This window comes from Drosophila busckii, chromosome X (assembly GCF_011750605.1).
Source record: "Drosophila busckii strain San Diego stock center, stock number 13000-0081.31 chromosome X, ASM1175060v1, whole genome shotgun sequence".
Classification (NCBI taxonomy): domain Eukaryota; kingdom Metazoa; phylum Arthropoda; class Insecta; order Diptera; family Drosophilidae; genus Drosophila; species Drosophila busckii.
In genome coordinates, this window is record NC_046608.1 from 11101969 (window position 1) to 11127442 (window position 25474).

Consider the following 25474-nt stretch of genomic DNA (forward strand, 5'->3'; position numbering starts at 1 on the left):
TTGTGTTCTTGCGTTTTTTATTGATTTAACTTGACTTCGTAACTTGGTAGCCGTTTCATTGTTATTTGTTATCCTTTGAGATTCCATGGAATCAATGGCAATGGCAAACAACTCTGCGAATTAGGCTTGAGTTTAATGACCTATTTAACGATTGCAAAATTTAGAGCAATCAATAATGCTAAATAGTGTAAATACACTAAATTCAGCAGCTGTTTAATTTAAGTTTTCATTTAAATATGCATTTTATACAATATCGTCAACAAGACTTGTAGAATGTGTTTAACGTCGAAATTATATATAATACGTTAGTAAATAATTTAAATTATGAATAGTTTAAATTTCGATGTGCTTGCTGCTTATCGATAGACGAAGATTAGTCTTGGTAAGCGATGGATGCAGCGCGTGTCACGCACGACATGAGGAAACGTGAATGTGTTTATTAAATTAGACAACACTTGGAAATCGAAACGCAGGCAAAATAAGTAGGCGAGCGCAAACAAAATCAAAAAAATACAAATGACTGCGAATATTATCAATTTGAAAGCATCAATTTGATTTCACGCATTGAGCAAGAAGCATTACATTTAAAGTAGAGTGCATAACCAACTCGATGCCATCATGAGCCCCAGCAAACCAAACGAGGAGGCAACACCGAACATACCAACAACAACAGCAGCGACGTCTGCCAGTGAGACGGATGCTGAAATGCTGGACATGGATACAGCAGCAGCAGCTGGCGATAGCGATGCAGCCGCTCAGGAGGCCGAAGAGCGTGCTGAGCTTCAGCAATTCATCAATGAACTACGCGAGAAGATCGGAAGCAAGCGGCAGCTGCGGGATCAGAACTGCAACTTTGAACTGCCCGGTGATGAGTATTTTGCGCGCCTCGATTCCAGCCTCAAAAAAAATACAGCATTTGTAAAAAAGCTAAAGCTCTTTACCACCACCCAACTGGATGGACTGCTGCGTGAGCTATCGGCCCTGAATCTAAGCAAATACATATCCGAAATTTGTGCAGCACTGGCCGATGCCAAGCTAAAGATGACCGATGTGCCCGCTGTGGTAATGCTAGCCTCAAAGCTCCACTGTACGTATGCGGACTTTGACGCACAGTTTTTGGAAGCGTGGCAAAAGGCGCTTAATTTCAAAGCAAATGAGAAAATAAACAATCCAAGCAAATTGCGCGTTGATCTGCGTTTATTTGCCGAACTGGTCAGTTCAGGTGTCATCCAAATGAAGCCAGGACTGGCGCAACTAGGCGTGGTGCTAGTGCAGCTAATTGCACAGGATAAAGACGATCATAGCAACTTCGCCACCATATTGTCTTTCTGCCGCCACTGTGGCGAGGAGTACGCTGGTCTTGTGCCACAAAAGATGCAACAATTGGCTGACAAATACGGGTTGGAAATACCCAAATCGGACTTTCTGAGTGCCGACAAACAGCAAAACTTGCGCAACATGCTCAAGGGTTACTTCAAGGCGCTTTGCAAGCACGTGCTATCCGAGCAGGCGGCGCTGATGAACATGACCAAGAACATTCGCCGAACAATGGAGTGCAAAGGTGAAATTAGCCAAGAAAAGCGCGAAAAATGCGAGCAGATGCAGTCAAGCTTCGACAAACTGCTCGCCTCCGCTCAAGCGCTTTCCGAGCTGCTAGGCGAGCCCCTGCCAGAGTTAACCAAGGAATCCGAGGGCTGCAATCCGGGCACTGTGATTGACAACATGCTAGATAGCGCAACTTTTGGAACGCTAGATCCGTGGGGGGATGAGGAGACGCGTGCATTTTACACTGATTTACCCGATTTGCGTCAATTCTTGCCCAACTTTTCGGCACCCAAAGTGGACCTGGAAACGCTCGAGGAGCCCAGTGAACTGACTGAGGAGGCCATTGATGCTAATATTGATGCGGAGCTGGATATGGATGATCCGCCTTCAGTGGCCAGCGATACGGCACTTGAAAAAGAACAAGAGGAACAAGCTGCTGCTGCTGCTGCTGCTACAACAACAACAAGCAATGCTGAGGCGGCAGCAGCAACGACAGCAACTGTTGCTGCTGCTGCTGCTGCGGCTGTGCCCAGTGATAAGAAAATGGGAAGCGCTCTCATGGAGCTGGGTCGTCAGCAGCAACAACAATTGCCCGCAAATCAAGCAGTAAGTTGGAGTTGCACAATCTAAATCCTATTTATTTAAATTTGTTTGTCAACAGTCGCAATCACAGACGCAGCAGCTACGCCAGCAATTTGATGTCTTCCTTTCGAATTTGTTCAACTGCGTCAACAAGGAACTCATCGACTCGGCGGCCATTGAATTTCTGCTTAACTACAATACGAAGCATCAGCGCAAGAAGCTGACGCGGACAATTTTTAGCGTGCAACGCACTCGTCTGGATATATTGCCATATTTATCGCGCTTTGTGGCAATTGTGCACATGTGCAACACAGATGTGGCAGCGGATTTGTCAGAGCTGCTGCGCAAGGAACTCAAATGGCATATACGCAAGAAGAACCAACTGAACATTGAGTCGAAGCTGAAAATCGTGCGCTTCATAGGCGAATTGGTCAAGTTTGGGCTCTTCAAGAAGTTCGATGCGCTGGGCTGCTTGAAAATGCTGCTGCGTGACTTTATGCACCACCACATAGAGATGGCCTGCGCCTTGGTGGAGGTCAGCGGCGTTTATTTGTACAATTGCCGCGATTCGCGGCTGTTGATGAACGTATTTCTGGATCAAATGCTGCGCATGAAAACAGCCACGGCCATGGATTCGCGGCATGCGGCGCAAATTGAAAGCGTTTACTATTTGGTGAAGCCGCCGGAGTCGGCCAAACGCGAAATACAACCACGACCAGCGATGCATGAATATATACGCCATCTAATCTTTGAGGAGCTCTGCAAGCAGAATGTCGAGCGTTGCATTAAAATGCTGCGACGCATCAATTGGGCAGATCCCGAAATCCACAGCTATACCATCAAGTGTCTGAGCAAGGCGTATTTGTTGCGCTTTCCGCTTATACGCTGCCTGGCCGATTTGGTCTCCGGTCTGAGCTCCTACCAGCCCCGTGCGGTGGCCATTGTCATTGACAATGTGTTCGAAGATATACGCGCCGGCCTGGAAATACATTCACCCAAAATGTCGCAACGTCGCATTGCCATGGCCAAGTATTTGGGCGAAATGTACAATTACAAGTTGGTGGAGTCTACACATATACTCAATACGCTGTATTCCATAATATCGCTGGGTGTAACATTGGATCAGCAAGTGCTCTCGCCGCTGGATCCGCCCGAAAGTCTGTTTCGTCTTAAGCTCGCCTGCATGCTCCTGGACACCTGTGCGCCCTATTTCACCAGCCAGGCCACGCGCAAAAAGTAGCTACAGCTCCCACTTCCACTGCCTGCACAATTAATTTACTCATTAAATTTTGCATTTTACAGATTGGACTATTTTCTGGTATTCTTTCAACATTATTATTGGCACAAGAAGTCGCATCCGGTGTTTAGCAAGCAGGAGAACAATTCCGATTTGTTTCCCATATTGGTGGATCATACCTATCGCGATTGTCTGGCTGGCGTGCGGCCCAAGCTGAAGCTCTACAAGAGTCTGGAGCAGGCCAAGGAAGCTATTGATCAGCTGCAAGAGAAACTGTATCCACAGCTCAAGGAGCTTGCCAATAATACGCAGGATAATAAAGACTTGGGCACCATTAGCGAAATTAGCGAGCTGGACGAAGGCGTAAGTGAATGCTCTATACCCATTAATGGCAAATACTAATATTAAATATAAATCTGCAGGTGACAGACGATGACAGCTCAAATGAGCAGCGTGAACGCCAGGCGGCTGGCTCGGAGGCGGATCAAATGAACGATTGGACTGAGTATGAAATGGAGCCGGCGCCAGCACCAGCGCCGCCGGAGAAATCCAAAGAGGACATTGAGTTCGAGCAGATGTATGAGAAAATGACAAGCGATTCGTATCAGGAGCGCTTGAAAGAACCGCCCATCAAGTCCACCAACAAGGATATACCTGTGCCCATGATGGCCCGCCTGCAAAAGAAATCCTACGAGCAGCTCAATGGCTCACAGATCTCAAAGGGCAATGCTGCTGCTGTGGCTGCAGCGATTGATGCCACCAACAGCAGCAGTAGCAGCAGTCTGCCAGCTGATGCCGCCGCCACCGCCGCTGCCACTTCCGCTGCCTGTGCGAGTGAAACTCCCTGCGCCGCTACAGAGGCGGCGAGCAAAGGCAGCGGCGCTGTGCCGTTTGTGCTGATGGTGCGCGGCAACAAGGGCGGCAAGCAGCAATTTAAATCATTTGTGGCGCCCTCCGACTCACAGCTGGCCATCAATCTGAAGGTGCAGGAGCAGAAAACGCGCGAGGAGAAGGAGAAAGTGAAGCGTTTAACGCTCAACATAACCGAACGCATCGAGGAGGAGGACTATCAGGAGTCCTTGTTGCCGCTTCAGCAGCGAAACTTTACACAGAGCTACTATCAGAAGCCCAACAAGAACAAGTTCAAACACCAGAAGGGTGCACCCGATGCTGATCTGATCTTCCACTAAGTCAAATAGTTTTTTCTACTATCCAATTGTACCTTGTGACAACGACCGACAGAGCGAGCGAGCAAGAGAGAGAGAGAGAGAGACAGACAGAGATAGAGTGAGAGCGCGAGTGCAGGAGAGAGAAAGGGAGACAAATCTCAGCAAACTGCCACGCCCATGCCCTGCACTCTCACCACCCATCTACCCACTCCTCCCCACACTTGCTTTGCATGGACTCTCTCGACCAGAGTCCAATACCTTATGCATGTATACACAGCAATTGTTTGCCCAATATTTCAAATACATACATATAAACACATTTGCATACAAAGTATATTTACTGTGGAATGTACTTAAATGTTCAAGTTGTCCATGCCCACAATTCTGGCGTCGTTTTTATTTCCTGGCGAAACATGGCGCGCATGTAAGAAAATATATATGTTAACATTTATTTTATCACCATCATGTACATAGAGCTACAAAGATTTTAATAATTCATAGAGATTATCTAACTGCGCCCCCCCCCCCAGACTTGTGTTAAGGCAACATTTGTTTGTTGTTTTTTTTTTTTTTATTCAAATAAAAACACAACTGTAATTAAACACCTTGTATTTCTCTTAATGTAAATATACTACAATACATTTTTAACGATTTTTAACTTTTAGCAAACAGATTATTCTATTTGATTATAAATTTGGGAAATTACTTACCTTGCCGAATCGTCCAGTTTTACTCAATTCAAATTACATTTTTACATTCACAATAAACGTAATTGTTTTATTTTTCATGTTAATTCTTTTAGTTTTCTCAACAAAGTCTGAAATTTTTGGCATATCTTGATCATAAATCATTTCAGTTTAATTAAGCTGATTCTCACGAGTATAACAATGTATAAAACTGTGAAATCGGACAACATTTCGCTGAGTTAGAGCTTATCAAATTTGATGTTTTATGTTGTTTTCTTTTTTTAATAACTTTGGCAAACAAATTGGTAAACCATATGTGTTCATACTAATTTGAATTGCGTTTGCCACGCCTACATAAAATGTTATAAAATCGGATAATTTATTAGATGTTATTAATAATCGGATTTTTATTAATTTCAAAATTTAAAATTATCTGATTTTTTTTTACTACCAAAGAAATTAAACAAATTTCGCTATTAAAATTTTTATATATCTTTTATTTTTACTAAAATTAGCATCAAACAGTTTATTATTATTATTTAATTTGTGTGTGTGTGTGTGTGTTTGTTTATGTGCGTTGTTTAACTGCCAATGCTGTTGTTTTTGTTTTTTTTATAAGCAATTGTTTTTTTTTCCTTGCTCACACATTTGTTAAACAGTAATCAGTACAAATTGCAATTGCTTAACTTGCTTTTCAAAAATATCTCAAGTAAATACAAATTTTAGGGCACTTTGTTTTAGTTTTCTGTTCTTTTCATTTCTTTTTTAGGCTTTTTTGCTCAGACATGTATAAAATTAACAATTACAAGCTTAAATGTTAATACGCTTAAATATTAATTATAAAGTTAGCTTTAAAATATTGTAATTATATCAAAACGTACACATAAAACAAAAAAAAATATATTTATATATATATTGGTAAAATACACAAAAAACACTTTTGACGGGCAATTAAACAAAAAGCGCGAAATACCGTGAAAAAACAATTTGAAAACTAAATTGTTTTGTTTCTTTTGCTTTTGTGGTTTACTCTTATAAAAATGGCATAAATTCAGTATTTTGCAAAGTTAAGCTAATAAATTAATTGGTATATTGCGTTGACAATTATATAAATATAAAATGAATAAGCGCTGCGCAGAAAATCAAATAAAAAAAATGTTTTAACAAAATTAAAAGTGTTGGTAGAAACACAAACGAATAGAATATGTTTTAGTTTTTAGTTTCTTTTTGTTTTTGTTTATATAAAAATCGTTCGTAGTTAGTTTAGTTGTAAGTAACAGAGGCACAAATTTTGGTGTTCTCTTTTATCTTAGAAATTTCTTTTTAGTTTATGTAAATCGATTTGTTTTGTTTGTTTGATTGATGTGCGTTGTTGTTGTTGTTGTTGCTGTTGTTGCTCTTGCTGTTGTAATTTGGCTGCTTATGAATGGAAGCTACTACTTTTTTTGTTTGTTTGGTTGTACATACATATAAAAGTCTAATATATAATGCAAGGCACAATTCATTTTGCTTGGTATACAATGTTTTAAATGGTATATAGAGTAAAAAGCATTCCACACACACATGTATAAATTGTGTATATAGTTAAATACATACATACATATGTAAATGTATTGTATAAAATTTGACTTAGAGTCGAACGCGTTTCAATGGCAGTTGACATTTTTGTTTTTGTTCAAGCATTTGTTTTGTTGTTTTTTACTTTCATTTTCTTTGAAGGGGCAACTCTGGACGCGCACAGCTGTTCAAGGGCAAGGACCAAAAGAGACGGGTTAGTTAGAGATGTTTTGGTGGTTGTTATGGATGGTATCAAAGCACAGAGAATTTAGCTAAGTATTTCCCATTCCGCTGCAATTTATTTGCCCGCGTAGATGGGATTCTTAAAGGTGGAGGTCGCCTGCTTGTAGATTGGATTCTCGCCCTGCAAAGCATAAACATAAAATAGATTAACACATTGACTTCGCTCATTTATAACAATCAATCGAACTGACCGTATCCCACTTGGCGTTCATGCGCTCCTTCTCGAAGCGTGCGAACTCTCGACGATCGTGTATGGTGGTCAGCAGCTTCCAGAGCAGCAAGATGGCCAAGCCGATGAGCACAATGGCTGCAATGACGCCCAGCACAATGCCCAGCATGAAGACTTTGGGTGGACACTCCTTCTCCTCCTGTGCGTGCACAATTAGTTCGCCCACTTCGCTATATTTGAACTTAAACTTGCAGTCGTCCTCGTCGAAGAACACGCACAGCTGCTCATCCTTGTGCTCATCGGGATTGACCTTCTCCACGCCCACGGGCACAAAGGTCGTGCAGTTCTTGGCGCAATCGTCGCCGTTCTTCAGCTCGCCCGTGTGATACATTTGACACTGCACGCAATCCTTGAGCTCATGGCAACGGCCCGAGCAGGTGGGACACTTGTCGCAATATTTGCCCGAGTAGCGACCCTCGTCGGTCGATTTGCACTTGCAGACACCGCACTCGCAGGTGCCGTGGCCGGAGCACAGTTCACCGCCATTGGGCGGCATGCAGGTGTCCTTGGACGTCTGGCAGTCGCAGCTGCTGCCTGACCAGCCGGGCTTACAGATGCAGCGGTTGCACTCGCAGGTGCCGTGATCGGGGCCCGAGCAGAGCAGATTCTTGTTGCGCTCACAGCTGAAGTTCTCGCACTCACAGTATTTGCCCGATATGATCTCCTCGGGATTCTGGCGCTTGTGACAGTCGCACTCGCCGCAAATGCAATTGCCGCGTCCATTGCACTCGGCCACGTTAGTGTTGTTGCCCTCGCGGCAGGTGGCATCATTGATCTTGCCCAGATGCACATCCGCCGTGGAGCACTCGCAGGTGTTGCCGAAGTGCATCTTGTCGCACTCACAGATGCCGCAACGGTAGGTGCCATAGTTGTTGCAGTGCTTCGAGTGCTCCTCGTAGCCAGTGGAGCCGGGATGCTCGCAGGGGCAGGAGCAGAGCATTTCGAGATCAACGACCATGCTCTCATTGATGCCCACCGGATAGATGTTGATCACCTGCTTCCAGTCGCGTGGATTTTCCGGGCACTTGGTAACCGTAATTTTGGCCGAAAATGTCACCTTGTCGCCCACCTTGAGTCCGCTGCACTTGTTTGTCTTGATCATGGGTCCATTGGTTAGACAGGATGAGTAATAGGTGATCTTTACATCATTCATGGCATTATCTTTCATTTCCACCGATGAAGAGATTTTCTGCAAGCCAAAATAAATAATTAGCAAACAATTTGAAACTTGGCGGCACATTGATTGCTGCTTGAGCGGCAGCTTACGTTGTACTCCTCGCGCACCAAATCCACCACATTGGATGAATCATTTGACAGAATGGCGCTGGACGAGCCCTCAATGTGTGAGGAGAGCTTCTGATAGACCGAATATTGGTTTTGCGTTACCGCAAAGATAATATTGATGGCATTCTGTTTGACCTTCTGGTTGATCTGAGATATGCTTGGATAATCCTGTATAATCGAGTGCGTATACAAGCCCTGGCTACTCAAATGGCACTCTCCATCGTTGGGCGTAATGACGCCGCCCAGTTTGCCATCGCCGGCATAATGGAAGCCGGCATCCGTGGAGAAGACAAGCAAGCGACGCGCCTGCTCACGCCAGCCAACCTGTTGGCGACAGGCAATGGCCTGCATGATGGCATCGAAGCCGCCCTCGGGCGCATCCAAATTACCAGAAACAGCCGCCTGCTTAACCTCGTTCTGTATGTATGTGTGTGTGTGTGTGTGAGTATAAAAATATGAACATAAGTATATTTGAGCTTGAATTTAGCCATTTGGCACACTCTTGACTCTTGATTGATCGATGACCCCCCAAGATAAGATAAGATTATAATTCTTTTTTGGCAGCAGAGTGTGCCAAATGTTGCTAAATAAGTTTTTGTAGCGGGAAGCAGAAAAAGCATGCAAAGGCATTTGTTTATGTTTATGAAGCACAAGGACAGACAAACGAACGAGGAAACAAACAAACAAACAGTTAACGTGCTAAACTAAAATCCAAACACCAGGCAACAAGCATTTAATTTAATATTAATTTTTTCATAGTTCTCGATTTGTGGTTAGTAGCATGCAAACTCTAAAAGGATTTCTCAATTGATTCATCTAGTTTTTCGGGCAGTTGACAACTTACAGAGAATCTATATGTGTCCGTGCTCAAGCCCATGATGTTACGATAGCCATAGGGAGCATCGCATTTGGGACATGGCTCCTCCAGGCTATAAATTTTGATATTTTTCGTTTTCGATATTTGTTTTAGTTTTGAAGCAAGACAAGCAACCAATTTGGATTTTGCCACAATATTTTTGTTTTTTTTTTTTTTGTTCATACACATATCAATAAATAAATATATATAAAATGGTATAGCATAAGAAAGAAAAAGAATGGAGAGAGAGAGAGAGAGAGAAAGAGTATGTTGAGTATGAGAAACACAAAATAAATTACAACATAAAAACTATAAGCTATATAAATAATAATAATACGACGACCCAACTGAGACAATTGTAATCAAAAAATGTGTTTGATGACAAAAGTTCACATAGCAGACAAACATATAATGGTAATGTAATGATATAAAAATATATATATATATATATATGGTATAGATATAAATAGTTTAGTTTAGGCTATGCCAATGGCTTTTGTGTGCCATAATAAATAATAATAGATTTAAACATATAATATTGATATATAGATAAAAGCTAATTAAAAACTAAATCCACAATGCAGATACAAATAAATACTATATAGTCAAGTGTATATAGATAGGTGGGATAAGTGGGAGTTAGCATAGACAACCAGAGCACAGAATGAAGGAATGATACGATTGCAAGCAGTACAGATACAGTTACAGATACAGATACATGTGCGTGCGTGTGTGTGTAGAAAATAACAAGAGTTGAATCTTACAGAGAAGCTTTCGGTATTATTGCTCAGTGGCATGTGATTGCGGTAACCATAGGGCGCCATGCAGTTATCGCATGGATGCTCCAGTCTATATATAGCATATATATTTAAATGGAGCACATTTGTGGTTGTGGTATTGTTGTTGTTGTTGTTGTTGTTGATGATGATTCGTTGTAATCACAATTATTTTTGTTGGCGTTAGTTTGGATTGTTTGTTTTTTTTTTGGATTGGCATAAATATAAAAAATTAGTTTTAAAAAAACGTGTCAAACAGTTAAGCAAAAATACATTAGTTTATACTTAGTTTATAATTAAATAACTTTGCTTTTGGTTTAATTAAGTAAGCCAATGAATTGTGTGAAGAAAATTTTGTTTAAACGAAATTTTGGGGCAAGGACCTGTTAGCAGTCAGTTTGAAAATTTGTCTTAAACTCCAAAATAAATAAGAGAGTTTACAAAAAGTACAAATAATTTCACATTATTCAAAGCTAAACTTAGAGCAATAACTTAGCTTAAGCTAAAGGCTACAGCAATGTGAATCATTTATGCATCAGCTGATTCATCGCCTGCTGCTATGACTTATTGTTTATACTAAATAACTTAAGCTAAATTCATAGAGCATGGAGTGCACTCACTTCTTGGGTATGGTTGAGACATAGGGCATGAGCACCTTGTCCACAAATGAGCCGAAGCCCAAACGGAAGTTCGATGTAATGCGCTTCATGGTCTCGGACAATTTATCGCCGAGTGCCGAGAGTTTCTCCTTGTCATCCTCCATGGACTTGGACAAGTCCATCAAATAGTAAAGATCAACGGGATAGTCTTGTGCTTGTGAATAGCTGAATTGCAAATTGTGTACTTCGTCTATGAAAGAATTGGTTAAACGTATTGCTTTTATAATGAAACTACGGCGTAATACTTACTGACACGTAGTTTGAGGCTAACGCGTTGTGGTTTGATTTGCACAATTTGGCCAGAGGCAGCGGCGGCGGCGGCTGCTGCGGAACTGGAGGCGCTTGCGGAGCCTGAACTGGCGCTCATACCTGAGCTCGAGCCGGAGCCGGAGCTTGAACCGTAGGCGTAGCTAGAGCCAGAGGCGCTGTACGAGCCAGAGGCAGAGCTTTGACGGGAGGCGCTGCTCTCGTATGAGCCGCCGGATGCCATTTGACCACCACCAGCCGACCAGGCAGCACCACTGCTGGCCAGCGTCAGTTCCTTGTTGACGAGTATGCGCTCCGATGTATCCGGATTCCAGATAAATGCCTCGGGGCATACGCTAGCCTTTGGCGAGTGCAGAAAACAACGTGGCCGATCACCATAGTCGGGCTTCATGCACCAGCCACAGCTCTGGGTCTGTATGCAGTCACGGCAGGTGGCTTTGTTTACGCAAGGATTCTGTTCCAATTTGGCGGGTGTTTGCAGTGATTGTGCCTGCGATTGTGTTTGTGCCTCGACACTCGTGCTCAGGACAATGATGGCCAATAGGGCGACAAGGAGCGAGGACATCTTTATCATCATTCTTGTCGCTGTTTGGGTTTTACGATGTGGTGCGGGGAAGGGTGTTGTAGCTCTCATTGCTCGCGCGCCCCCTCTTACTCTCACTCTCTATTACTTTGACTACGTTTTCCAGCCACCTGTAGATTTATGGCTATCTCTCGCTCTCTCTCTCTCTTGCACTTAACTACGCTGCTGCAGAGGCTGTGAAATTAATATAACAAAAATTATAAATAATAAAATAACAGTAGTTAGTTGACAGGCAATTAAAAAATCATTTTGTTTGTTAACGTTATTACATTCAAAATTCAAAACTGAGCATAATAATTTACAAATAAATATAGACTCATTGTCATATAAGTATGTATGCGTGTGTGTGTGTGTGGTCAGACACCTTTTGTAAGAGCATAGTAACCATCTGGTTTGCCTTATGTTTAATTATATTCATATCTTGAGATGATTGTTGTTGTTGTTGTTATTGCTGCATACAATCAGCGCTGTTTCGTATGAAAACGCGTATCTAAAATCAAATTGAATATGACTCATCCTCTCTTTAGCTGTCAGCCGTCACAAGTGAGCGTGTGTGTGTGTGTGTGTTCAAAATCAACAGCGTGGATGAGAGAGCGTTGGAGAATTGGGGGGGCCAAGAGAAGATTGTAGCTTGCAATGCAAAAAGGGACAGTGAGACAGAGTGGACAAAAATTGATTCAGCACAAAGCGTAAAGAGCGTGCGCTCTCTTAGCCTAACGGCGCTCACAGTTGGGAGCTGAACGTAAAACGTAAACAAAGAGGGTGCCGCTGTTAACAGGACAAAGACGACCCTTTATAGCAAATATCATTAAGTTGTGTGCGTGTGTGTGTGTGCTGCAGTTTTTATGAGGCAAAGCACACCTTTATTAAGTTTAGCACTCTCGCTCGCTCTTTCTCCGTCTTGACTTAGTCACTCAGCCAAACAACGCGCTGACGTCTTCCGGGCAGCAATGAATAATCAATCGCCTTACAAACTGTATTGGGGGGGGGAATTGTTAAGTGTGTTCTGCATTTGTCAAGCGAAGAGAAAGAAATTAGGGCTGAGGCACGTACTTTTTATATGCAACCCCAAAGCCTAACAATGCCTATGCACTTACACTTTTGCTTGTATATATTTTCCGGTTATTATTTATGTCTCTAAATATAACAACCCACGCGCACCGAGATCGACTCTGCAGCACAAGAAGAAAAACACGCATACGTATGCATTCAATAATTTGCATGGGCAAATAAAGAAACATATTCTTGTGAGGGGCCGACGGGCGCCCACAGCATAAGGCACACCACATAAATATATCGCATGTAAATACAGATATACAGATTTATGCTTAACCCAATACACACAACATACACATATATTTGTATATATACATCGATCGTATGCGTACAATATTATGGCCTCGCACGCCTACAACAAAAAAAAACCAATCCAAGCTAAGGCACCAACAACATCTGTGCTACATAATGTGGGCGTACGAGTTCCTCACACCAACCCAAAAAGCAGGCGAGATAAACACAGCTACGCAAACAGGCACACACAAACACACGCACATGTGTGTGTGTTTGTGTGTGTGTATGTGTTGGTGCCGAGACTAAGGCGCTAGTGTAGCTGCAGCTCCTTGCCGAACAAAGTACACACAAGCATGGCAGCGACAGCGCTGCTCGCCTGATATTGCTTTAATCAATTAACTTTTAAAGTGTTGCCACCCCAGTGAAGTATTTGTTTTTTTAATTCCCAGTTGCAGACGTTCAATTGAAATTGGAGGACATTCCACAAAGTATAGCAAACAACACACACACACACAGAAAAACCCAATAAACGCGCTAGCCCACACAAACACACACACACATATATATGTGTATGCATGTGTTTGTTGGCCGCGTAGTCATCATCGCCAAATGAAATCATCAATACGAATGACTTCCCTTTTGACCATAAATGCAGTCTTAATTTGCTCACTTTCTTACGTAATACGACTTTAATTCAAATATTTAACACACACTCTAGCATCTACTGTTTGCTATGATGCATATTTTATGCCTTTTCAATTAGTAATCGTATAAAATTTTGCCATCAGGGCGCAACATTTTTCAATGGCTGTGCTTTTATTTTGATTTCACGCACACACTTGTGGAGTTGATACTCACACACACACACACACACACAAAGATAACATACAATTGGAATTCACAAATTGCTTTGTATTTGATTGGTAAAACACTTTACACGCTTTTAGCAAGCCGAAAAGGAATGCTTAAAATATTTAACAAGCTTGCAACAACAAAAAATGTAATAAGAAAATAAATTATTACAATTTCGTTCACTGAACGTCTCCGCTTCGCAACTCGATTATCAAACAACTAAAGTGTGACCAGCGCATGCAGCTGCTAATAAAGACACCTATGGCCAAACAGATGGTTCCGATTAATCGATAGCAAGTCAAATGCAGCTCTGTTAACAGCGTACGTGCCTGCTATATTGCCGATCGAAATAAAAGCAAAAACAAAAAGTAAAACTAAAACAACAACAAACAATGTTTAAATAAAAACAGGCCATACATTGTCTTTGGTTTTGGCCGCACATAGAAACAAAGCAGAGCAGTGAAGTCATCAACAACAAATTACTGCCACACAAACAAGCAGCAAAAAACAAGATAAAGAAAGCCAAACAAAGAGAGCAAAACTATTGTGAGCTAAGGAGTGTGCCCAGTGCAAGTGCTTGAAGAAGCTGATATCGCGGGAGGTCGGCGTCCACGTCGTACCATGGACGACTATGACATTGATATCGATTTGAATTTTATGCAGCTAAGCCGGCAGCAATTGCTCCAGCACTACACTGGCGCTGTACGCCAGCTACGCCGCTTGGCTGAGGCCAACTATGGTGTGCGGCCGCTTAGCTTCGACAACTATGTAATCTTTCAGTATTTCCAGCAGCGCAATTGGCGACAGCTAAGCGAGAGTCCGAGTCCGGCACCGCTATACAATCCAACAACGCCGCTTATGGGATATCTTAAGCTGGAGGTGCTGCACCATTTGCTCGACCGTCGACGCCAAATACTCTGCTGGTTGCTCTACTTGACACTCATGTCGCTTTGCGTAGCAGCCTACCGCTATGAGGCAACAACAAATGGCGCCAACAATGGACGCATGGTGCAGTCGCTGATGTATCCGGGAATGCGCATGTGGCGGCGCATGACCATGCCGCTTATACAACGCTTCCCGCGACTCACTGAGCTCTACGACGAGTCCTGCCTTATGGGCAATCCGTTCTTTCAAGTGGAAGATCTCAGCTGCAGTCCCTGCGCACACGTCGAAAGCGTTTGGCTGGAGAGTGAGGAGTGCGCTCAATTACACGCCGATGCCTCCAATTATTCCAGTGCTGGCAATCCAGATGCAAGCAACAATGAGCTCGGCACCCTAGCTGGCTACAAGCAGCTGGCGCTGTTGCAGCACTGTCGCAAGCCGTCAGATCATATGCCTTATACGTTCCGTAGCAATCAGCAAGGTTTCGACTTAAGCGATTTTTACAACATCTACGCCAAGAACCTAAAGATATTTCAGCGTGATGCATATCGGGTGCACTCGACCAATCAAGACGTCAACAATCTCGAGGATCTCTTCGGTCAGTTCAACAGCAGTAGCGATTCATCCAACGCGCATAATCTTTGGCGTTGTAATCGCATGCTCCCCGTACGCTTGCTACGTCCAATTTTTGCTCGCCCATTGCGCCTGTCCAGCATGGGTGTGGCCTTGGAACGTTACGTTGCCATGGATACAGCCAAGGCGCCCGCCTATACGCTGCCCGAAACGGAATGCCCCAATGTCTATGTGCATCAGGCAGTCGGTACACGCTTCATCATCTTGCGCCCCACCAGTGAATGCCGTCAACGTTGCCGCACGCTCTCGCTGCGTCTTGCGCCATCCTTTGTGCGTAAGTATCATCAAGTCAAACACATCCACATGCCTTAGAGTTAATAAATGCGCTTTACTTGCAGTGAACTACAACTGGTTGTATTGGAAGCCTATTTCAGCGCCAGATCCCATAGCCGAGGGCATATCAATTAGTCTTATTGGCTCCTATTGCTAAGCGCCAGGAGTCCTCTCAACAACAAGATTGCCAAGGATTACAAGGATTTATGCATGTTACATGTCTTTGCCGCTCAGTTTTTCTTTTTGGAACTATATGTTATAACAAACAAGTAATTATAGTGAAAGTGAAAGAGAGAGACAGATAGAGTAGGAGAGCTGTGTTAACCCATTCAAAATGGCAACTCTCGTTTATTTTTCTAGTACACTAAGCCAACATCCTTGATTTTTATGTCCCTATAGTTGTTAAGTTAAGCCTAGTGCCACCGCCTCTAACTATGACTTTGATTTTATGTGTTCAGTGTTCATCAGAGCAAGAGTTTAAAAACTAACACTAACACATTTGCGACCTTAGTTTCTTGCTCTCTGATTTTTTTGTTTGTTTGTAACTAATTGCATTTATACTCGGCTCCCAAGCTCACTTCAATTTATTTTAACTTGATCATCCCCACGATTAAGTAGTATTGCAAGAATTTGGAAATACTCTCCACGAATAAGATTCCAGAAACTCGGATCGAATTTTGATGCCACTACCAAATGTTTGATTATTCTCTATGCAAAGGATAAATCTGTCACAAGTTGTGTAAATGTATAAATTGTATATACTATAAGCGTGTTTTAGTGCACGCCCTCTCCATATTTTTTAGTTTTACATTTGCTATGAACCCATGAACTCCAATAAATTAAAGCATTAATACAAAACCTCAAGTAAACAAATTGCATTCAATTTATTTTAACATTCAGCGCATCAAAGTATGAACCCGTCATTAAATCCGCCTCTGCTATTTTGAATATTTGGCACAACTTGTCGGCTATAACTTGTCCTTCTTCCAGCGTCTGCTCCGGTCGCAGGCATACTTCGAATTCCATAAAGAAACCCAAATCTGTTACTTCATCCATATGTATACGCGTCTGTTCATGTATAAATAATAGACGCCGCTTCGCCAGCACACCAAGCGTACCATTAGACTGTCGCAGGATTTTCTCCAGCACTCCAGGCTCAGCCACATCGATTTTGTTGTACTTAGACAGCTTTGGGCCAGCCACGTCGGGACGATCATAGTACACCAATTGAGAAGGCGCTGGAGCTTCCAAATAACGTAGCTTCAATCGTCCACCCCGCGGTGAGTTAAAGAATACATCGCGTTGTTTAATTATCTCGCCGTTTGTACCGGTCAGCTGCTTGGCAATCTCCACGCGGCGTGCGAATTCCTCGACACCGCCTGGTATGCTGGCTTTTATTTCCACATTTCGTTGATCGGGAGCAGCAGCAGCGTCAGACATTTTTCTTGACATTTGATTTATAAGCCTAAAGCCACGAGAATTAAGAAATGATTTGTTTATTTGCATAAATCTCAACAGCAACTATAGCAATGGAACTTTCGTGCTTTCCGACTTTCGACTAAGCTTTGTCAACAAACTCGCGGGCTTTGCGTTATCGACGATAATACAGATTGTAGGGCAGCACTGGCTTATTAATAATAATAATATGTGCACACATCTTAGTTTGGCGCTAAGCAGTACCTATTTATAAATTTGAAATCAAATGGTGCGTTAAATATTTAAAGGTTTATTTTTATATACAGTTTATTTTATATACATATATAAAATACGCAGCCATCTGTATTATCTCATCCATATTTCAATTAATTTGTATTTAATATGCTTGTTAATGTTATTTTAATTACTGTTCAATACCATGGGAGCACATTTTATAACTATACCTTATGTCCATACATACATAAATAGAAAAAGCAAAGACAAACGCGAAAATAACTGAAAACAACAAACACACTATCATGCTTAGCTTGTAGAGTCTCCTGTCAAGGCCCTGCTTCATCATGCTCTTTGATGGTAGATGGTAGTAGGTACATAGTTTGGGAACGTTAGGGGGTGTGCAGCGACAGGGGAGTCGGGCAGCAATGACGCGTTGCTTTTCTATATACAAGCGCAGCAACGTTACAAGCATTCCCGTTAACAAAAATTATAAAGGGTCTGCCCAAGTCACAGATATCAGCCCCCCACCATTAAGCTCCCATTTGTAGCTCGTCATGTAGCTCGGGTTAGGTAAACAGTGCTCGGCTGTTAGCCGAATGACTGCTATTGTCGTTATTGTTACCTATGTATGTATTTGCAAAGCCAAATTGACTTTTAATTTGCGCTTCCTCCCTACCACTAATGCTACAGCCACCTCCCCTGGCTATAGGTTTATTTAATTAGCTACAAAATTGCTTAATTTCTGATTTGTCATTAAAATTAGAATAAATTACCGGCTACATAATGGCCTAATTGCATTGTGGCTTTAATGAAAGTTTTGTTGGTTAAAGCATAAAGCCATGATATTATATTTAAGAAGGCTAGCAATAAGTACCGGGTGATCGTGATCCTTTTTATGTTAATAATAATGTTCCACACACTGCTAAACTTTTTCGAGTCAATAATAGTATAGTTTTTAATATAAAAATTGCATCAGCATATCTGCTATATATTTATGTATGTACATACATTCATAAATAAAAACATAGTTAAGTAAACAAAATGCAAGCGCGCAGAATCCAAACCCACCAAACAAATCCAAACCACTCCCTACCATGCTGTACTTTCGCCCAAGGCTACATTATCAGTCAATCTGTCGAAAGACGTGCCCGCCAACCCCCTTCTCTAAATTTCTTACTTCACCAATTGTATGTACACACACACATGCGTATGTAACGTTTGCTTGTTTTACCGTTTTCTAATTCATATTTTATTTATGTATGTAAGTTATGCTTGTATGGAGGTAATCTGTATACATATTTATGTATACATTATGCAGTTTTCTCAATTTTCTACATAGAATTTTATGCTGCCGCTGTCGCTGTCGCAGCTAGCGTACGCGTCAGCTGAGAGGCGACAGATAAATAAGCGACCTTCGCTGCAACGCGTAGTTTTGTTGTTACTCCAGCTGTTGGTCTTGCTGTTATTGTTGTTGCTGCTGCTGCTTCTGCTGTTGTTGTTAGTGGTGGTGGCAGTGGCGCTGCTGTTAGCTTAGTGTTGTTGTTGTTGTTGCTATGGCCCTCAGTTTGGTGGCCGATGCTCTGCCGATGGCACAAAATGTATTGGCCATACCAATGTACATACATACATACATATCTACATAAATATGTATGTATGTATGCATCTATATTTTTGTGCTAATACAATTTGTGTATGTATCTGTTAATATATGTTTATTATGTGTGTGTCTGCGACTTACACTCTCTCTCTCTCTCTCTCTATCGCTCTGTCTCGCTCTTTCTCTCTCTCACACTTCCGAGCTCTATGAGCTGTATATATAAACATACATATGTACATTTTTGTATGTATGTGTTTGTAACCAGCTGCGACTTAAAGTTTTTGTTATTGCTGCTGCTGCGAATTCGTTCCCACTATAAAACACACACACACACACGTACATATCTATGTATGTATGTACACATATACATACATATTTATGCGTTCGTATGTTTTATAGATACTTTTGACCTTTTTCCCATCAAGAAGACTTTGAGCTGTTGTTGTTATCGTCGCTCTCGCTGTCGCAGCAGCAAAGAGATCATTGCAGATTATATGTACATTATGTATTACATACATACACATTTGTGTACACCGATATACAAATACATACTACTATATCCAGCAAGCTTATAATAGGCATTATTTATGTACATATTTCTTTTAGAAATTCTTTATTTAAACTTTTTCAAATGTTTGTCATTATATAAATACACATACATATATATATACATGTATGTTTATATGTATATGTATGGAATCCTATGTACTTTATATATTTTTTTTACTTTGCAGCCATGCCGGCAACGCTAACCATTTATAACATTTTTTTTAATTAAAAAAATCATATCATATATGTACAAGATACATATACATACATACATACATACATATAAGCTAACGTTAAGTGTGTATTTGAAAGATACATTTCTTGAAATCGATTCTGCTGCGAATGGGGCGTTGGGTGGGGGAGGGACTTGCTTATGGTAGCGGATGCTTTGCCAAAATTTGATGGGCACAGGGTGAGTGGGTTGGGGACGGAAGCTGAGCTGCCAACAAGTGTCGCGTCCTTTATGCTCATCCCTTGTCTATTATATTTACGCCAACATAACGGTTCAACGTTCTTTTTCATTTTGATATTTTTGCTGTTTTTTTTTTCTGTTTGCATTCAACCAGTTTGAGCTAACAATTTGATTTGCACTCTCTTTTGCTCGCACTCTTGGCTACTCTTCGCGTTTTTATTTTTCTTTCACGTTTTCATTCCTTTTTTTTATGCCTTCATAATATTTTTCTTTAATCGTCGTTTTCTTCGGGGGTTTCTTTTAATCACAACAGTGGAAAGTGTACGTACATAAATAAAAAGCATATATAATAAATATATATGGAATTTCATTTGTATGTATATAAGTATGTATGTATGTATGTACATATATTACTCTTTTCTATAGGGCTTTTGAACTGTATACTTATATAAAACGTCAATTAAATGCAGTATATAATTGTATATATAATGTTCTTCAGCTATAGCTAATAAGTTTGTGAAACTCAAAACCTTTATAAGCTCAGGTAAAATAAGGTGAGTACATCAGCTCAGGTAGCTTAAATTTATACATATATGTATACATATGTATCTACATATGTATGTACATATAAATATATGCGATATTTGAAATTGCTTTAAAAATAGAATTGAATGTATTCTTTTTTTTATTATATTGTGCAATTTCATATGGCAAAAATTTAAATAATATTAAATAATATAATTCTTATTAGAGTGTTAAAGTGAAAGTAGTAAATAATTTATTTATTTATATGTATGTACATAAGCATGGCATTAAAGCCTTACTTGTCACTCACGTGAAAGTGACTCATAGCTAAATAAGCACATAAATATGTCTGTTTATATTTAAATTTATAACTGATGAATCATGATTGTCAAGAATAAAAGCGTATAAACTACAATTGCTCCAGTTCAAATGAGCAAGGGTATGCGGTCCAGTCTGCTCATTTGAACTACTATTCTATTCTCAAATGTAGTACAGTTCGGTTTGAGCCTTCGATCAGTGAATTGTTGCAACAAAAGGCAGCATCATTGAAAAATGGTGACAATTGCAAATGTATCTTATGGGTTGCTTAGTCTTTTTTTTTTTTGTGGGCAAAGCATGTTTGTCTGCTTCCCCTACTCTTAAACGCTGTAAGGGTCACCCTTTGCTTTGCGCCTGACCCCTCGCCGCCCCGCTGACGCTATCAGCAATGTTTGCCTACTCTTTCGTGCTTTATGCGGTCTCTTTTTATCCAGCATATACCGCTAATTTAAAAACATGAATTGGCAAAATAAAGAGGAACAAAAAAGAAGCAACAAATATGTATGTACATATACATAAGTATATATATATATATATATATATATATATATATGTATATATATAAAAGCGTGTATATATTTGTAAGTATAATTTTTGGATGGGTGCGCCGGCATCGCAGCCAGCGTCGACTATTGTGGAATTTTCTGCTTTTGCTAATCTTGCTGTTTTAACTATTGCTAAGGCACACACACACACACATACATATGCACACATGCTGAGGGACAGACACGCCGCCTCTGCTGCTACGCCCACTCAGCAGCTCTCACTTTGCTCTGTAGCTGGGCCACCGATCAAATTTCTGGCGTTGGCCTGCAGTCGCGTATGTATGATACCTGGTACCTGGGCCAATTGCTTGCGTATATTGAGAATTATATTTATATAATTATGTGGAAAAGCTCGCTTATCATTGCACACACGTACGTCAGCTTATTATTTTGCTTTCCAAGTCTAATCTTGGAACATGCGTAAGCAAGCATTGGTGGCACTGCTGCATGGACACTTTAGCTGCTGGCGGGCGCTGCACTTGAAGCTTTCTTTCCCTACATGTGGACTCCACATTGTGGATGCTGTGCTTTATGTCATCGGTTGTCATGCTGTTAAAGCATCTAAATGAACGCAATATTGCTGCTGCTCGACGATGCGTGGCCTGCATCAAACTGACATAACAAGAATTTCCTGCGAATGGCAGCAGCAGTTCCCCCCTGTCTAACGTCAGTGCCGAATGTAAGTGTAAGTCGCTGGCAACGTCATCAGCAGCACACGCAACGGCAACGGCAGCGTAAGCGTCAGCGTCAGCGTTGACATTGCAGACAATTTGACTGTGCTTATGAAATTTAATGAAGCCCCACATTAAGTTTCGGCCAGGCAGACATAAAGCATGCTCTCGATTTCAAGGTCATGGCACAACGCAACGAAAATACAATAGTCTGTCAATTTGACTTTGAATTTGTAACATAAATATACATACATATAATAAATTAAGTGAGTAACATATCATGTTGCTTTATTTATTTATAACAATATTTCTTGATCGCGATACTTATTAATTCGAGCAGTAGCGTATTTGAAAATAAGCAAGATTTGACTTTTTCTCTCAGTGCTTAATTTCAATGTCAACTTTTGGATAAATATCATTTTGCTTGTTTTAATACATAAATTTAACGCAATAACATTGCATTGTTATTACTTAGATAGCAATAAATACATACAAACATTGCACGTCACAGTATTTATACATATAGCCTTTCATAAATCAAAACTGATAATGTAGACCAAGTCAATCAAAAACGTTAGATGTAAATAAAAATACATAACTACACACATATACATACATATACTATGTGTGTGTAGCGCAGTGCAGCTGATAATAATGATAACATTCTTAGCAATAATTTCGTATTCAGGGTAAAACGCCATAACGATTACATGACTATACGCTTGTATTAAAAAATTGAGCACTTTAAAAACATTATTTTTGTATGTACTATATATGTACATACATAAGTAAATAAACGCGCAAGCAAATAAGCACACAAAACGCAAAGAACAAAGAGAATATAGCGCAAAGCAAAAAAGAAAAAGAGCAAAGTCTAAAAGGAAATCAACACAAAAAAAAAATAAAACAAGTTAAATTTTTACACCCAACATGCACACACAGTTAAACTAACAAATACTAAAGAAGAAATATTAGAAGTGAGAGTACGTGTGTGTGTGTGTGTGTGTGTGTGAGAGAGAGAGCGAGATTGCATGACCCGTCAGACAACCGGCCGCAGTTGCCAAAACGCCACCCACAAAGGCCCCGGGCTAGTGCAGCCGGGCGTTGTCTTAAATGAAATTATCAATCACCAAAAAAAATCTTGCTGTCCACAACGGCGGGGGCGGGGGCGTAGGCAGAGGCGGTGGCAGTGGGCGAGGGCGTTAAGCGTAGGGTATCTGACAAGCACACCATAATAAATTTATGCATGAATGTGTGTATACGTATACATTTCTCAATTATTTGCTCTCTCTCTCTCTATCTCTCTCGCACTTTCGCGCTCTTTCCTTCCATACGTCTGTTACTTACTTACAACCAACAATCGTACATACTACAATAGTCGGCCTTGCGCAACGAGCTCGCTTACTCATGCCGCTGCTGCTACTGCTGCTGCTGCCGCCGCCGCCCGCCTGCCTGCCCTACCACATCTCTCTTGCCTACACTTTAATCTCAAGAGTTGGCAGAGCCCAAAAGACTCACAGGCAGGCCCCGTTTCGTTTGTGGCAGGCACAACAAGTTACTCTGGCGGTGGTAGCAATGGCGGCCACAAAATACATACACACATACATACATACACACGTATACATACATACATATGTACATATGAATATTTAATTTAATATGTACAAATGCTCGTAGTCTTTTGCCCTCTACAATTACAATAACCCCAGAATTTAGGTTTTTATTTGGCTTCTAATTTTCTTTTTAATTTCAATAAATATTTTAATCTATACATTAATATACATATGTACATATTTAATTTATTTATTTGCATATTTATATTATTTATTTAAATATTTACATAGAAGCATGCATATTATGGCAAAGCTTGCTTATCTTTCTCGCTCTATCTTTTCCTCTCTCTCTCTCTTCTCTCTCTCTCTCTGTATATTCTCGCTATTTCCCACAAAAAAATGTTCCCATCGCCTCACCTCACACCACCCGGTTTTGTCTTCTGCCCACTTTTCGCACGCTACGCTGCTGCTGTTGTTGTTGTTTTGCTTTTTGGCGCTGTTGTTGTTGCCTTCTTTTTTCGTTAATTCATTATTGAGGCCAATTGAATTTGTGTGTTGCTCTCTGTGCTTGTATGTATGCGTACATACACACACACACACACACACGCACATATACATGCACACAAAAGTGTATGTGTGTGTGTGTGTGTGCGCGCCTAGCTAGCAGCGTGCTTAAATGAGTGACGAACTGACGGGCCGACGGCGACGACGAACGTTCGCCTTGCTTGCTTTTGCTTGGCGGCCGACTGACGAGGGCCTGGCAAGAGACTATGCAACACGTTTAAATATGCGCATCGAGACAGCCGACGGCAAACGAGTGAGCAACGAACAAGAAACAGCAACAACAACAACAACAACAACAGCAACAGCAGCAACAACAAATACATACATATGTACCAAATACATCACACACACACAAATACATACACACGCATAGCCCAAAATGACGGAACGTTGCGTGGAAGTGGAAGCAGAGACGCCAACTGCGACGCTTTCGATGATATATACACACATAGCTTTGCATGTGTGTGTGTGTGTGTGTGTTTGTGAGTGTGAGTAAGCCAATCTGTGAAAGTGTGTGCACAAGTAAATTGAAAGAAGAAGCAGCAGCTGTAAACGAACTTTGATGACGACAGCATTTCAACTATGGCTAAGTCTAACTGTATCGGCGTATATAGAGTTATGCATAGGGAAACATCACTTGCCAACTTCGACCTCACCCACCAACTCACACATTCAAATACATATGTATACATACATACATATGTATGTATGTGTATATCGCGCGTTCGCTAAAAGTTTAGCACGCTGTTCGGATTTTGTTTTTATTCTCTTTATTCATTTTTTCGCGTCTTTTTATCGTGGTCGATTGTTCTTCTTGTTGTTGTTGTTTCTTTTGCTTTGTATTGTTTTTGTTGCTTGTTTGGGTCAGCAATTCGCTGTGCCGGCTTGCTTGACATTTGCCAGCCGCTTCGTGTTCAGTACATTTGGGCATGAGAGAATTAGAGAGTTGTCGAATGTGAATGTATTTCGGTAATTAATAAAAGCAGCTTTATATAAAATATGCATGTACATATGTACGTATCTATATATCTTCAAAGAAATATATTCTAAATATTGATATGGCCTATATAAGTGAAAGCAGCGCAAGTATTTGCAACAATAGCAAAATTAGCTGCAATTTTTGATATCGTCTACATCGTTTAGCCGCATAATAAATGCATAAGCAGGGTGGCAGCACTGGCGGTTGTTTCCAAGGATATTTCTGACGTACATAGGCTCCATTGTAGAATAATTTGAGTGCTATTCTATGTAATTATAAAGTTTTGTATTCCATAAGAACTACGCAGCCGAACAAATTTGCTGGCCATTTTTCCCCTAAGAGAAGAAAGGCGCGTTAGGTGGCAAGAATAAAATATTTGCAATCCATGAAAATATATGAGAGCCAAGCTAAGTAAAGCTCGTAGTGAGCTTCGATTAATATGAACACACTAGCCATAGCCACAACATCAAATGGTAAGCAAAGATTGTTAGAATTCTAGAGAAGA

The 25474-nt window shown here is 41.0% G+C and overlaps 4 protein-coding genes across 5 annotated transcripts; 2 read left to right on the forward strand and 2 right to left on the reverse strand.

Moving 5' to 3' along the window:
- Positions 1-469: 469 nt before the first annotated feature.
- LOC108607117 (regulator of nonsense transcripts 2) lies at positions 470-5097 on the forward strand. The gene is made up of 4 exons (XM_017997750.1): positions 470-2151; positions 2207-3363; positions 3430-3727; positions 3787-5097. Exons 1-4 carry the CDS (start codon positions 619-621, stop codon positions 4552-4554), a joined length of 3756 nt encoding a protein of 1251 aa, XP_017853239.1. The 5' UTR covers positions 470-618; the 3' UTR covers positions 4555-5097.
- Positions 5098-6169: 1072 nt separating this feature from the next.
- LOC108606573 (integrin beta-PS) lies at positions 6170-14062 on the reverse strand. Of its 2 annotated transcripts, none has more exons than XM_017996793.1 (7): positions 13987-14062; positions 11073-11847; positions 10785-11013; positions 9377-9461; positions 8515-8949; positions 7211-8437; positions 6170-7140 (listed from the first exon to the last, which is right to left on the reverse strand). In XM_017996793.1, exons 2-7 carry the CDS (start codon positions 11722-11724, stop codon positions 7075-7077), a joined length of 2694 nt encoding a protein of 897 aa, XP_017852282.1. In that variant the 5' UTR covers positions 11725-11847; positions 13987-14062; the 3' UTR covers positions 6170-7074. The 2 variants fall into 2 exon arrangements, with proteins under 2 accessions (XP_017852282.1, XP_017852281.1); XM_017996792.1 differs by lacking the exon at positions 9377-9461 and adding an exon at positions 10153-10237.
- Positions 14063-14161: 99 nt separating this feature from the next.
- LOC108606574 lies at positions 14162-16459 on the forward strand. The gene is made up of 2 exons (XM_017996794.1): positions 14162-15604; positions 15669-16459. Exons 1-2 carry the CDS (start codon positions 14437-14439, stop codon positions 15758-15760), a joined length of 1260 nt encoding a protein of 419 aa, XP_017852283.1. The 5' UTR covers positions 14162-14436; the 3' UTR covers positions 15761-16459.
- A 23-nt stretch (positions 16460-16482) lies between these two features.
- On the reverse strand, positions 16483-24151 carry LOC108605075. Its single transcript, XM_017994642.1, has 2 exons — positions 23844-24151; positions 16483-17068 (listed from the first exon to the last, which is right to left on the reverse strand). The coding sequence occupies exon 2, from the start codon at positions 17053-17055 to the stop codon at positions 16483-16485; it is 573 nt and encodes a 190-aa protein (XP_017850131.1). The 5' UTR covers positions 17056-17068; positions 23844-24151.
- Between the last annotated feature and the right edge of the window lie 1323 nt (positions 24152-25474).